Genomic DNA, 15441 nt, shown 5'->3' on the forward strand with positions numbered 1-15441 from the left:
GAGGGAAACCCCTTTTCCCCGTGTCAGAGGGAAGCCGGCAGGTGTGGGAAGGCCGAATCTTGCACAAATTTTATGCACCAGGCCTCTAGTCTATAATAATAAATGCATGATATGCTAATTAGACCGGATGACCTTCTGGATGAAGCCGGGGCAGTGGGGGCCAAGGCAGAGGCAGCTGCTGCGGCGGCTGGAGCTGAGCCCCTTGCACGAATTTTGTGCATCAGGCCTCTAGTACTTAAATAAATAAAAAAAATACAGGTTTGTCTGACTTCAAAGTCATGTTTTTCTACTTCATCATGTTGCTTTGAGATTGTGTTTGTGTGTGTATGTGCGTGAATGTTAAGGGAACTTCTTGGGGCTAGAACGAAAGAAAGCAGTGACTTAAGGGTGCTAGGGAGAGGGACTTGGGGTCCACGGGCAGGAAATGACTCTCTTGGTATTCATCTAGCTGAGGTAAGTCCTGCAGGTAGAGTATAACTTGACTCCTCCAAGCCCTACAGCATCGCCCTTTCCAGCTCTATGGCTGGAGGAGCTAATTTTTAGCGGACAAGGAAGGTTGAGTCTAGGTTGCATTACTGGGGAAGAGATTTTTCTGTTGGATTAAACTGGAACTTCGAAAGTATTTTCCCATGAAACATTGCTGAGTGCTTATTAAACAATTAGAGGCCCGGTGCATGAAATTCATGCACGGGGGTGTGTGTCCCTCAGCCCAGCCTGCACCCTCTCCAATCTGGGACCCCTTGAGGGACGTCTGACTACCCTGCCGGGATTGTGCCTAAACTGGCAGTCGGACATCCCTCTCACAATCCAGGACTGCTGGCTCCCAACTGCTCACCTGCCTGCCTTCCTGATTTCCCCTAACTGCTACTGCCTGCCAGCCTGATCACCCCTAACCACTCCCATACCAGCCTGATTGATGCATAACTGCTCCCCTGCCAGCCTGTTTGCCCCTAACTGCTCTCCCCTGCAGGCCTGGGTCTCCCCAAACTGACCTTTCCTGCAGGCCCGGTCACCCCCAACTTCCCTCCTCTGCCGGCCTGGTCACCCCTCACTGCCCTTCCCTGCGGGCTTGATTGCCCCCAACTGCCCTCCCTTGCAGGCCTGGTCTCTCCCAACTGCCCTCCCCTGCTGGCCTGATCTCCCACAACTGCTCTCCCCTGCTGGCCATCTTGTGTCCAGATGGGGGCAGCCATCTTTGACCACATGGGGGCAGCCATCTTGCATACTCGCTCCAGATTGGCTGGTGGGAGTGGCTTGTGTAGTGGAGTGATGGTTAATTTGCATATTACTCTTTTATTAGCTAGGATTTGTCGTGAGTATTCTGTTTAGTTTATTATGAGTTGAAGACATTTATGGGTTGCCCTTAGAATCTAACTATTTATAATGGTATTTGTATAGGAAAATACATTCTAAGTTTCCAAAAAGTAAATTGCAAAAGAACTTTGGAATACACATTTCTGTAAGTTTGGGAATGGCCAGATATCTCCTTTTTGCTCTGAATGTTTCTTTAGAAGTATTAGGATGTTCTGGCTGCAACTTCCAAAAAGGTCTCTGGCTCCTTATCTTGTATTAGATTGTGCTTAGATTATATGTTAATACTACTTCAGCTCAACGTATGGTGGTAGGGAGGAGCACATTTTTTATTCAGAAATTTTGATTAGGTGGGGAGTGTGTACCCTAGTTTTTCCCTGGCTATTTCAGCATAGCTCATTTCATTGTAGGGAATTTTGCATTACCATAATGGACTTAAAGCCTGATTGGTAGGCACTAACCTGTCATTCCACTTACAGAGTCTGATTTAATAGTTTGCTGTACATCTCTCTCCCAAATGATTTATCTTTATTTCTTTTCAGTTAATATTCTTTAAGCTCTTTCTAATTTCCATACTTCTCACTTGGGGTTGGTATTAGAAATGGGACGTTGAAGAAAAAATAAAGGTATAGTTTTAGAAACATTTTGTGTGGTATTAAGTTTCTTTACTTCATAATTCTGACTAGAATAAAAAAGAACATAAGGCAATTTTCCCAATATACCTGTTTTCTGTAGGATTTGCTTAAGGTAACATGCTACATATAAATATATATACATCTAGGAGAAGATGGTTACAGTAAAGTTGAATATTACTTAGATTAAATATTTAGCTTTTCAAGTAGAAAGTCATATCCATGTAAATTGCTCTTAAAATTTCTTCAATGTGCTAATAAAGTAGAATGTATAGTTCTGTGTGTTTTATATAGTGCTCCTTGAGACCAGCTTAGCTAGACCAAAGGCAGAAATGAAAGAAAGTCTGTGTATAAATGACTGATGTTCAAATCATTCTGTCTGTTAAAAAATAAAGATGATGGAGGAGGATCCAAGATGGCGGCATAGGTAAACACCTAATCTGCTGCCTCGCACAACAATTTCAAAACTATAACTAAAAGACAAAACGTCTATCACCCAGAACCACGGGAAAGCTGGCTGAGTGGAAGTTCTACAACTAGAAGGAAAAAGAAAAGAGCATTGAGACGTGCACAAGCGCTGAAAAGCTGAGGTATAGAGGCGCGCAAATCAGGCTGGCAACAGGCGACTGGGAGCGCTGCTTTTTTCAACCCGAAGGGAGACAAGCTCCCGATTACTCCAAACTCAGTTCCTGGGGAGACGCGGGGGACCCAAATCCTATGAGGAGAAGCTGGACTCTCTGCCATCGGTTTGGAAAGTGAGGGTGGCTTGCTTGCAGGGCTGCGCGTAGGAATAATTGTTTACTGCACTGGGGCGCAGGACGTGGGGACGCGGTTGGAGACGCATAGCCAGCTTACTGGCAACTATCGCTGTTTGCCACGCCCTAGCCTAGTGACGCCGTGAGACCCCGCCCTGCACAACCTACAAACCCACCCAAGCTCCAAGCAGCGGCTTTAGCATATGAATGGCCTGCCCTATTGCAGCTTAACCTAGCTAACTTGCAGCCCGGCTCAGACAGCTCCAAAACCTCCAAACCCCAAGGAAAGAATAGAAAACTGTAGTTCTCGCTGTAGCTCCTGCTGGGTGGCCTCAGACAGTAGCTGACCTGCACCCCATTGGAGATCCAGAAGCCAGTGTACCTAGTGGTCAGTGTGAGACACCAGATTTCAACTCCTCACATCCATAAGTGACACATTCAAGAGGCAGACTCAGTGAGCACCAAAGCCCCACTGAAACAAGTCCTGCACCATATGCGTGTCTCCAGCGCAGCAGTTCTTCCACTATAGACACAGCGGGTCCTCACAGCCAGTTGGCCTGGAGGTCAATTCCTCCCAGTGTACCAACAGCAATCAAGGCTAAACTACACCAAGACTTTGCACTCAGCCCACAAAGGGGTGTACCAAGAGCGTCCACCTCAGGTGATTGGGAGGCTGAGCTACTGGCCCCTATAAGTCACCTACCCACAAAGCCATTCCATCAACACAGGGAAGCAGCAAAATGCGGAGACAAAGAAACATGTCACGAATGAAAGAAATGGAGGAAAGCAAACTACTGGAGGACATAGAGTTCAGAACCATATTTATAAGGTTACTCAAGAATCTTCTAAAAACTGCTGAGGAACTTAGTGAGACCTTTAAGGATCTTAATGAGAATGCCAAAAAAATGGAAAAGGACCAGTCAGAAATTAAGCATACACTGTCTAAAATAAAGAATATACAGAAACTCAATTGTAGATCATCGTACCCCAAGAATCAAACCAAAGATCTGAAATATGAGGAAATTAAAAACACCCAACCAGAAAAACAAAAAAAAGAATCCAAAAATATGAAGATAGTGTAAGGAGCCTCTGAGACAATTTTAAGCGTACCAACATCCGAATTTTTGGGGTGCCAGAAGAAGAGAGAGAGCAAAATATTGAAAACCTATTAGAAGAAATAATGACAGAAAAATTGCCCTACCTGGTGAAAGAAATAGACTTACAAGTTCAGGAAGTGCACAGAACCCCATACAAGAGGAATCCAAAGAGGACCACACCAAGACACATCATAATTAAAATGCCAAGGGCAAAATACAAAGAGAGAATCTTGAAAGCAGCAAGAGAAAAACGGTTAGTTACCTACATGGGAGTACCCATATGACTGTCAGCTGATTTCTCATCAGAAACTATGCAGGCCAGAAGGGAGTGGCAAGAAATATTCAAAGTGATGAACAGCAAGAACCTACAACCAAGATTAATCTACCCAGCAAATCTATCATTCAGAGTTGAAGGTCAGATAAAGAGCTTCACAGACAAGAAAAAGCTAAAGGAGTTCATCACCACCAAACCAGGATTACATGAAATGCTGAAGAGGAAGAACAAAAAGATAAAGATAAAAATCATGAACAACAAAATGACATCAAATACATACCTACCAACAAGTGAATGTAAAAATCAAGATAATAAAAAAGTCTGAAGAATAGCCCTAACCGGTTTGGCTCCGTGGGTAGAGGGTCGGTCTGCAGACTGAAGGGTCCCGGGTTCGATTCTGGTCAAGGGCATGTACCTTGGTTTCGGGCACATCCCCAGTGGGGAGTGTGCAGGAGGCAGGTGATTGATGTTTCTCTCTCATCAGTGTTTCTAGCTTTCTATCCCTCTCCCTTCCTTTCTGTAAAAAACCAATAAAATATATTAAAAAAAAATCTGAAGAACAGAATGGACTGGTGAATATAATAGAATCAGGGACATAGAAAGGGAGTGGACTGACAATTCTCAGGGGGAAGGGGGTGTGAGGTGTGCGGGAAGAGATTGGACAAAAATCTTACACCTATGGATGAAGACAGTGGCAGGGTGTAAGGGCATGGGGTGGGGTGGAGAATCAGGTGGAGGGGAGCTATGGGGAGGGGGAAAGAGAAACACTTGTAATAATCTGAACAATAAAGATTTATTTAAAAAAATAAAACAAAAATAAAGATGATTATGTAGGTGATACAAACAACATTAATGCTTCCTGAAGTGGACAATTCATTTGGAGAACTGCAAAATAGGATGGAAGGGAAGAAGCTATTATAGAAGAAAGAATCAAGAACAAAGAAGAGAAAAATAAAATATATCCGATTAGCAAGGGCCCCATAGTCAACCTTGTTTTGGGCTAGAAGGAATAAGAAAGTAAGTAAAGTGCAGAGTGGGTTTGGTGTTTGGGGTTTGGCTGGCTGAGGGAATATACTGCATTCTGGTCAAGCAGAGCACTTACAGGGACACGAAAGTTATCACCTAAGTTTTGATTAGTTTACATGACACCTGAGATAGGAACACTTTCATCTTGAGTCTATAAATTTATTTCAACAGTAGTGACCCAGTTGTGCACATTGAAAGGAAATTAATTAGAAGGTAAGGTGGCCCGGGGGGCGGCATTGGGTGAGACGTGCTGGAAACCTCCTGCAGTCCTTCCCCAGCGGGCCGCACCTGGGGCGGTGCCGTGGCTTGAAGGGGGACTGTGGAGTGAGCAGGGTCCGTTCAGCAGGTGGAGTTCCTCGGCCTGGTCTGTGGGGATTGGGCTGAAATCGGCTCTCTGTCATCCCTCGAGAGGGATTCCATAGTGCGAGAGGGCACTCTGTAAAGGTGCTGTCGTACTGGGCAGTAAACCAACAGTGCCCCAGCAACAACATAACCCATAGCCAAGGTGGTATCGCGTGGCCCCGTGAGGAATCTGGCTCCCTCCTTTCTGGTTTCGGAGTGCGTCACCCGAGAACCACCACTGCCAAGTCACTGCAGCTTGCAGCTCCTGTGTTGAGCATCTGCCCCCTGGTGGTCAGTTTGTGTCATAGCTACCCATCAGATGGACAGTTAGCATATGATCCTTTTATATATGTAGACAAGTGGCATGGTGCACAGATTCATGCACATTGAAAGTCAATTAATTAGAAGAAATATTTTAATATCGCTATTCGCCCTTATATAATAGAACTATCCACTAAATTCACAATCAACAATGACAGATTGAAACACACACATGTGATTGGTGCCAGTGAGAGCTTTACATGTATTGCGCATGTGTGAGTCAACTTAGCCTTTTATATATATAGAACTAGAGCAGTAGTGCATGAATTCATGCATGGGTGGGGTCCCTAGGCCTGGCCAGCGATCAGGGCTGATGAGGTCCAGGCCAGTCAGGGCCTGCCGGCTGGGGGAAGAGACAGGGTGAAGGAGGTTGGCCGTCAGCCCCAAGGAGGAAGCTGGTCCTTGGCCCCCGGGAAAGGGGCTGCATCCGCCACCACCTACCCCTGGTTACCCATCCCAGCCTGGGGTCAAAGGCCCCAGCAGGGTCGGGAGAGGAGGTGACAGTCGGCAGGCTGGGGGCGGAAGGAATTGATGCCTCCGGCCAGCCGGGCGCAAGAGGTTGGATGTGGAAGCAACTGAACTCTGGGGGCAGCTCCTGCATTGTGGTATGCCCCCTGGTGATCAATGTGCGTCAGTCATAGCGACTGGTCGACCAGTCGTTCCGGTTCCGGTCTCTGCTTATGCTTTTATATATATATAGATAAACTTGCTTAATTAGACATGCTTTCTGATTTAGGTAAACTTTTTCCAGCCCCGTGAAGCACCCCAACTTCCCTTTCAGGTAATTGTCAGAAACATAGCAGTAAATATCAACACATTATTATAGATCACACAGGGAGAACAAAGGGTGAAATATTTAACTGCAGCCGTGTTTGACTATATTCTGGGTAGTGAGAAAACCCAAAGTCATTTTCAAGGTCCACCATTTCTTCTTTTCAGTGGGGTCAAGTTTCTAAATTTTCTAAATCTCCGTTTTCCGGCTAATGAAAATAAAATAGGATTCTACTGAGTCTCCTATCTACCTACTCAAGGACTTCTGTGAGGATCAAATGAGATGAGGCACGGGAAAACACTTCACAGACATTTGGTTAAAGTGTGAAATGTTTGCACCTGGCTATAAAGCAAGTCATGTTCCTTGGCTGAAGAAACGGCAAGTAGTGTAGTCGGTAGGTAGAGGAAGCCAGGCGTTGTTACTTGATGTCATTACTCGGCGCCCACAGCGACTGTTTCTGGGCTGTGGACCACATTTTACATCATGGATTCCTGGCATTGGCTGTGGTTTGGTGAGCTGTTGCTCTGGGATGGTGGTGGGGCCTGTGTCCCACTTGGGGGAAGCTAAGTGTTGCTTTTTGGGAGCCAGTTTCCCGGTGCCAGTGTGTGTCACGACAGCTCCTGTGTTGAGCGTCTGCCCCCTGATGGTCAGTGTGCATCATAGCGACCGGTTGGACACTTAGCATATTAGCCTTTTTAAAATAGACTAGAAGTCTGGTACACAGAATTTGTGCACTTGGGGGCATTTCTCAGCTCAGCCTGTGCCCTCTCGCAGTCCGAGAGCCCTCGGGGGATGTCCAACTGACGGCTTAGGCTCGGGGAGTGGACCTAAGCCATTAGTTGGACATCCTTAGCACTGCCACAGAGGTGGGAAAGGCTCTCACCACTGCTGCTGCGCTTGCCACCTGTGATTCTGGCTCTGGCTGAGCAGTGCTCCCCCTGTGGGAGCACACTGACCACCAGAGGGCAGCTCCTTCATTGAGCGTCTGGCCCCTGGTGGTCAGTGCGTGTCATAGCGATCGGTTTTTCCGCCATTCGGTCGATTTGCATATTAGCCTTTTATTATATAGGACGAGAGGCCCAATGCAAGAAATTCGTGCAAGCGTAGAACTTCCTTCCCCCAGCTGCCTGCACCACCTTCCCTCTAGCACTCGGGACTCAGACTTCCCTCCAGCTGCCGTCAGGCACCCGGGACCTAGGCTTCGCTCCGGCTTCCAGCAGGCACCCGGAAACGGGCCTTCCCTCCAACAACCGGCTGGCCCCCGGGACTTGGGCTTTTCTGTGGCTCCTGGCAGGCACCTGGGACCTGTGCTTCCTTCTTAGCCCCGCCTTCGTCTAGAAGGTCGTCTGGAAGGATGTCCAGTCTAAGTAGCATGTTACGCTTTTATTATTATAGTTGTTCGTAATAAAACTTTCAGATCTCTAAGAGTAAATGGGGAATAATGGAGAATTAAGTGTTCTGCCAGCTTACAGGGCTTTGTTGTATTCTGTTTTTTTTTTTATTTGAAGCTTATATAGCCTTGATGTATCTTTAAAAGCTTGTTGTAAGGATTAAGTCAAATAATTTTTGCTTGGCAAGTAGTAGGTGTTTAACAAACATTTGCTGGATTTGAATCAGAATGTTACAGGTAGTATCATGGCTTACTGATCAATTACATTCTTCCTGTATTTTGACAATTTGTGCAAAATTAGACTTGCCAGTGCTAAAATAAGAGATAGAAATTATTCTTTCTTGGTGTCCTTAGGATGAATTCAGTGATGTCATCGATATTAAGGATCCAGATTTTACTCCTGCAGCTGAACGCAGACAGAAACGCCTGGCTGCTGAGCTGGCCAAATTTGATCCTGATCATTATCTGTGAGTATTGCGTTTTTTGAGTGTTAAATAATTTACTTGACATTTGTTTATAAACTTTGAGTGTCTTTTTAACTATGTTAGGTATGTGCTTTTTGGCTTCTGGAAATTAGCGAAGGCTCAAAGCCTTAATTGACATCTGAATTAACTTACCATTGTAAAAACCTTTGTGATGTTTGTAGAATGTTGCTTCTTAGAAGTTCATTCTAGCAGAGAACTCATCAAACATGCTTCTTTGAGGTTTTTCTCTCCAGGCTTAAAAATAGAACACTGAATCAGAACATATTTGCACTTTTTAAAGTAGGCTTTTTGTTATGATTAATGGTCTTTATGAATTTAAATCTACATTTACTGCATTTCATGGCTGATCCAGGGTTTTCCTAACACTTTCATCTACTAGCACCAGTATCTAGTTTCAAATTAATAAATAATTACTTTTTATAGTAGGGTATAAATAAAGTCTAGTTGTAAGTTTTGTTGCATTTTATTCCCTACCTGCTTTAATTATGTCTTTAACCATAGTGCATCTCTATGAGGCTTAAATTTGCCCAAGGGCCTTATCTAAGTCTATATAATAAAAGGGTAATATGCAAATTGAGTGTCACTCCAACACACACCATGGCTGCCCCCATGTGGACATAAGATGGCCACCACAAGATGGCCAGCAGGGGAGGGCAGTTGTGGGCGATGAGACCAGCACGGGCGGGCAGTTAGGGGCAACCGGGCTGGCAGAGGAGGGCAGTTGGAGGTGACCAGGCCAGCAGGGTGGGCAGTTGGAGGTGACCAGGCCAGCAGGGGTGGGCAGTTGGAGGCGACTAGGCCAGCATGGGAGGACAGTTGGGGATGACCAGGCCTGCAGGGGAGGGAAGTTGGGAGGGACCAGGCCTGCAGGGGAGGACAATTGGGGCAACCAGGTTGGCAAGAGAGGGCAGTTAGAGGTGACTGGGCAGGCAGGAGAGGGCAGTTGGGGCGACCAGGCCTGCAAGGGAGGGCAGTTGGAGGGGGACCCAGGCCTGCAGGGTAGGGCAGTTGGGGGCGACCAGGCCTGAAGGGGAGGGCAGTTAGGGGCAACCAGGCTGGTAAGGGAGGGCAATTAGGGGTGACCAGGCCGGCAGGGGAGGGCAGTTAGAGGTGACCAGGTTGGCAGGGGAGGGCAGTTAGGGGTGACCCGGCCAGCAGGGGACGGCGGTTGGGGGCGACCAGGCTGGCAGGGGACGGCAGTTAGGGTCAATTGGACTGGCAGGGGAGCAGTTAGGTGTCGATCAGGCTGGCAGGGGAGTGGTTAAGGGGTGATCAGACTGGCAGGCAGAAGTGGTTAGGGGCAATCAGGCAGGCAGGCAAGCGAGCAGTTGGGAGCCAGCAGTCCTGGATTGTGAGAGGGATGTCTGACTGCCTGTTTAGGCCCGATCCCGGTAGGATCGGGCCTAAACGGGCAATCGGACATCCCTTGAGTGGTCCCAGATTGGAGAGGGTGCAGGCTGGGCTGAGGGACACACACCCCAATGCACGAATTTCGTGCACCAGGCCTGTAGTGTGTGTGTGTGTGTGTGTGTGTGTGTGTGTGTGTGTGTATATATATATATATATATATATATATATATATATGCCTAAGCGACCGTTCGACCGGTAGCTATGATGCACACTGACCACCATGGGGCAGACACTCAGTGTATAGGCATGGAAACATGGAACAGACTGATGAATCTCAGAGGGAAAGGGAGAGGAGAGAGGATAGAAATAGATTAACCAAAGATCTTATATGCATATTAGAGGCCTGGTACACGGATTCCTGCACAAGTGGGCTACCTTTGTGTAGCCTGCGGGGATTGGGCTGAAACTGGCTGTCAAATACCACTTGCCACTCCTGTTCATCCCGGCCCTGTTGCACCTGCTGCCGCCACCACTTGGTAGGCTCCCTTCTGCTCTGCTGCAGTCTCTGGGCTGCAGTGGCTAGCTGTGAACCCTGTGTCTGGCTCTCATTTGTCAACTGAGTGGCACTCCCACTGTGGTAGCACACTGACCACCAGGGGGCAGCTTTTGTGTTGAGTGTCTGCCCCCTGGTGGTCAATGCACATCATAGTGACCGGTTGACCGGTCGTTCGGTCACTTAGGCTTTTATATATAAAGACTAGAGGCCCAAGGTCCCTTGGTCTGGCCTGCAGTGATAGGGGTGAATCTAGCCTGGTGCACAGATTTGTGCACTGGTGGGGTCCCTAGGCCTGGCCTGTGGGGATTGGGCCGAAACTGGCAGTCCAACATCCTCCGAAGGGTCCCGGATTGTGAGAGGACACAGGCCAGGCCGTGGAACCCCATTGGTGCACGATCGGGGCTGGGGAGGAATGTGGGAAGTTGTCCACCTGGGCAGGGACAGCGGGAGGGCTCCATGGCACTTCCGGCCTGTCTCGCTCAGTCCCGATCATCCGGACCTCAGCAGCAAGCTCACCTACTGGTCAAAGCATCTTCTCCTGGTGGATAGTGCACATCATAGCGAGTGGTCGACTGCCCCTTGGTGGTCAGTGAATGTCATAGTGAGCGGTTGAGTGGCCTTAGCACAGGGGTCCTCAAACTATGGCCCGCGGGCCACATGCGGCCCACCGAGGACATTTATCCAGCCCGCCAGGTGCCGCTGCCTGTCTTGCTTAGCAGCTGACTTGTCCCGGGCCCACAGTGTGCATAGGAATTTGTTCATAGTTTGTTTTTTAAACTATATTCCGGCCCTCCAATGGTCTGAGGGACAGTGAACTGGCCCCCTGTTTAAAAAGTTTGAGGACCCCTGCCTTAGCATATCATTAGCATATTACGCTTTGATTGGTTGAATAGCCTACCAGTCAACCAGACACTTATCATATTAACCTTTTATTATATAGGATTTTGAATAACAGTGATGGCAATGGACATTTTTGTCTTGTTCTTGACCTTAAAGAACAAGCTTTCATTGTTTCACCATTGAGTATAATATTAGCTGAGGGTTTGTCATTGATGGCCTTCATTATGTGTAGGTAATTTCCTTCTATACATATACTCTTTTATTGAGTGTTTGAATCATGAATGGATGTTGTATCTTGTCAATTGCTTTTTCACTATCTGTTGATATGTGCATATGATTTTTATCTTTTATTTTGTTAATGTGCATTACATGGATCTATTTGTGTATGCTGAAACATCCTTGTGCCTCTGCTAGTATTTTGTTTAGGACTTTTGCATCTGTATTCATCAGAGATATTGGTCTTTAATTTTCTTTCTGTTTGTGATCCTTGCCCAGGCTTTATGCCCTAAAATGAGTTAGTAGGTATTCCTGGTGCTTCAATTTTTTGGAAGAGTTTGAGAAGAATAGGTATTAAATCTTCCAATGCTTGGTAGAATTCACTAGTAAAGCAATCTGGGCTTGGACTTCTGGGAGGTCTTTAATGGCTATTTTAATTTTCTCACTGTTACTGGTCTATTTAGATTTCCCAGGTCTTCATGATTTATTCTAGGAAGGTTATATATTTCTACAAAGTTGTCCATTTCTTTAGGTTATTGAATTTGGCAGTGTTTAGCCTTTCATAGTATTCTTGTATAGTCCTTTGTATTTCTGTGGTGTATGTTGTAACTTTGCCTCTTTCATTTCTGATATTGTTTGAGTCTATTCACTATTCTGATACTAGTGAGTCTAGCCAGAGGTTTGTCAATTTTATTAATCTTTAAGAACCAGCTCTTTGTTGCATTAATTTTTTTCAATTGTCTTTTTGTTTTCTATTTGGTTTAAATCCACTCCAATTTTTAATATTTTCTTCCTTCTACTGAATTAGGGCCTTGTTTTTTCTTTTTATAGTTCTTCAAAATGAAACATTACATTGTTTATTTGAGATTTTTGTTGTTTCTTGAGTAAGGCCTGTAATGATACAAACTTCCCTCTTATTACTGCTTTTGCTGTAACCTCAGAATTTTGCTATGTCGTATTGTTATTTTATATTTTCTGTATTTGTCTTGATATTTTATTTCTTCTTTGATCAGTTCTTGTTTAGTAGCATGTGTTTTTCTTTAATCCTCACCCAAGAATATGCTTATTGATTTTAGAGAGAAGGGCCTGTTTGGGGGGTGGGGGATCGTGGGAAGGAAGAGGGGGAGAAAGAGAGAAATATTGATATGAGAGAGAACATGGACTGATTGCCTTCTGTATGTGCCCCAACCAGGGATTGAAACTGCAACCTAGGTATGTGCCCTGATTGGGAATTGAGCCCATAATCTATCCATATATGTGACAATACTCCAACCAACTGAACCACACTGACCAGGGCAGTAGCATGTTGTTTAATCTTCACCAATTTCTATTTTTCTCCTACTTTCTTCTTTCAGTTTATTTCTAATTTGAAAGCATTGCGGTTGGAGAATTTGTGCGATATGATTTCAGTCTTCTGAGGATAGTTTTGTGTCCAACATATGGTCTATCCTTGAAAATGTTGTATGTATATTAGAGGAGATTTTATAATCTGGTTTTCTGGGATGGAAAGCTCTACAGTTATCTCCAGTTGCTCTAGTGCAGGGGTGGGCAAACTTTTTGACTCGAGGACCACAATGGGTTCTTAAACTGGACCGGAGGGCCGGAACAAAAGCATGGATGGAGTGTTTGTGTGAACTAATATAAATTCAAAGTAAAGGAGCGGAGGGGAGAGCAAGAGAACCGGATAGAACAGCCAGATCCGGCCCGCGGGCCGTAGTTTGCCCACGGCTGCTCTAGTGTGTTATTTAAGGTCAATATTTCCTTATTTATTTTCTGTTAGAATGATCTATCCATTTTTGTGAATGAGATATTTAAGTTCTCTACTGAAATTGTGTTTTTGTCAGTTTTTCCCTTTAGTTTTGTTAGTAGTTGCTTTATATATTTAGGTGTTCAATATGTATATGAAAAGTGTTGTCTTCTTGATTTATTATTCCTCCTTCTATAAAATGTTCATCTTTGTCTCTTCTTACCTTTTTTATATCTTGAAATCTATTTTTTAGATGTAAGTGTAGCTAGAGTCACTTTTCTTTGGCTGCCTTGGAGTATTTTGTTTTCCACCTCAGATCACTTTGAATCTTTGGCCTTGCAACTGACGTGTATCTCCTGAAAGCAGCATGTAGATGGGTTTTGTGTTTTGATCCAACCCTCTACTCTGTGCCTTGTAATTGGTGAGTTAAGTTGTTTTGCATTTACAGTGACTATTGATATGTAAGTATTTTCTGTAGCCAATGCGTCTTACGGTAATTTTTAAACAAAGCATTAGAGAGTCTCTTGGCAAGAGAGCTGACAGCTTTAATCTCTCTAGCTGCCCAGGCTTTCAATACTAGAGGCAGATTCAGCAATGGGGCTTTTTTTTATTACAGACTTTCAATCCCAAATATGAATTAGGCATTTTACAGTTTGAACAAGAACCCACATGTTAAATATGACAATGGCACTCTTTTTCCTCGAGCCTGACTTAAAAGAGTACCTTTTGACATTTTAATTTCTTTATCCTTAAGCATGGAAGCTATTTTTGCCTTTAATCCAAATTCTTCCCCATTATAGTTTGGCTAGAAAAAGATGTTCCCTCCCAGTGTGGATTCGTGACTTCCAGAGCTGGTGCAGGCTTTACACATAGTGAATCTCCCCACCGAATTTACTGGTGGACCCTCTCACCTTTACTGGTGATTATTTTCTTTTTTCACTCAGGCGAATAATCTTCTTCAGATATCCTTGTCATTAATTCCGGGGTGTTTCTCAGCATCTAGAAGGGTTCAGGAATCTGGAGAAGGGGCTGCACGTAAATTAAATAAATTAGACATGAAATATAAATTTGGAAGGCATTTTGGGGGAGCCAGAGGAAGTTTAGTTCTAGTGACTTAAGTTCTCCGTATCTCCGTACAAAGGGGTTTTTATTCACACACCTTGCCCTCTAGCAAAGCAGATACATATATCAAAGGTAAACAATAAAAAGATTATCAGGTTGGGGGAACTACCTTTGGCTGTTCCAGCAGCAGGCAACAATATATGCAGGTTTTCAGCCCTGCTGAAGCTGTCCATCAGCCTTTTGATGAACTTCTCCCATTTATTATGCTAACTACTGGAATTTGCTTCCAGCATCCATCTTTGTGAATGTTTCATGTGCACTTGAGAAGAATGTATATTCTGCAGCTTTGGGTGAAATGTTCTATAAATGTCAATTAAATCCATCTGATCCAGTGTGTACTTTAGAGTCACTGTTTCCTTGTTAATTTTTTGTCTGGGAGATGTATCCAGTGAAGTCAGTGGGGTGTTAAAGTCCCCTACTATGATTGTATTGTTGTCTATCTGTCCATTAAAGTACTGTAGAAGGTTTTTTTAAAAAAATATTTTTATTTCAGAGAGGAATGGAGAGGGAGAGAGAGATAGAAACATCAGTGATGAGAGAGAATCATTGATCAGCTGCCTCCCACACTCCCCCCACTGGGGATCGAACCTGGGACCCTTCAGTCCCTAGGCCAACACTCTATCCACTGAGCCAAACCAGCTAGGGCTGGAAGTTTTTTTATATATTTAGCTGATCCTATGTTGAGTGCATATACATTTATCAGGGTTATAGCCTCTTGTTGGATCAATCCCTTTAGTATTATGTAGTGACCTTTGTTGTATATTGTGATGGCCCACATTTTGAGGTCTTATTTTGTCAGATATGAGTATTGCTACTCCAGCTTTTTTTTTTTCTTTTCCATTTTCATGGAAATTTTTTTCCATTCCTTCACTCTCATCCTGTGTGTGTCTTTTTTTCTGAGGTAGGTGTCTTGTAGACAGCATATAGTTGGGTCATGTTTTTGTATCCATTCGGCTAACACATGTCTTGATTGAAGCATTTGCTCCATTTACATTTATGGTTATTCTTGATAGGTACTTATTTATTGCCACTTTAATTCTGTATGGCTAGGTTTCTCTCTCTATTTCTTCTTCTCATTACAGCAGTCCCTTTTGCATTTCCTGTAATGCTGGCTTGGTGGTTATGTACTCCTTTAGCCCTTTTTATTTGTCTGGGAAGCTCTTTATTTGATTGTCTATTTTGAATGATAGCCTTGCTGGATATAG

The 15441-nt window shown here is 44.6% G+C and overlaps 1 protein-coding gene across 5 annotated transcripts in view; it reads left to right on the forward strand.

The window, feature by feature from the left end:
* Positions 1–15441, forward strand: part of SHQ1 (SHQ1, H/ACA ribonucleoprotein assembly factor) — a 205090-nt gene that overhangs the window by 39867 nt on the left and 149782 nt on the right. For all 5 annotated transcript variants that reach the window (XM_080677011.1, XM_080677010.1, XM_080677009.1 and 2 more), the window contains one exon: positions 8275–8387. In XM_080677011.1, the coding sequence (XP_080533137.1) occupies positions 8275–8387 (113 nt within the window). The remainder of the gene's footprint in view (positions 1–8274; positions 8388–15441) is intronic.

This window comes from Plecotus auritus, assembly GCF_963455305.1.
Source record: "Plecotus auritus genome assembly, chromosome: 6".
Lineage (NCBI taxonomy): Eukaryota > Metazoa > Chordata > Mammalia > Chiroptera > Vespertilionidae > Plecotus > Plecotus auritus.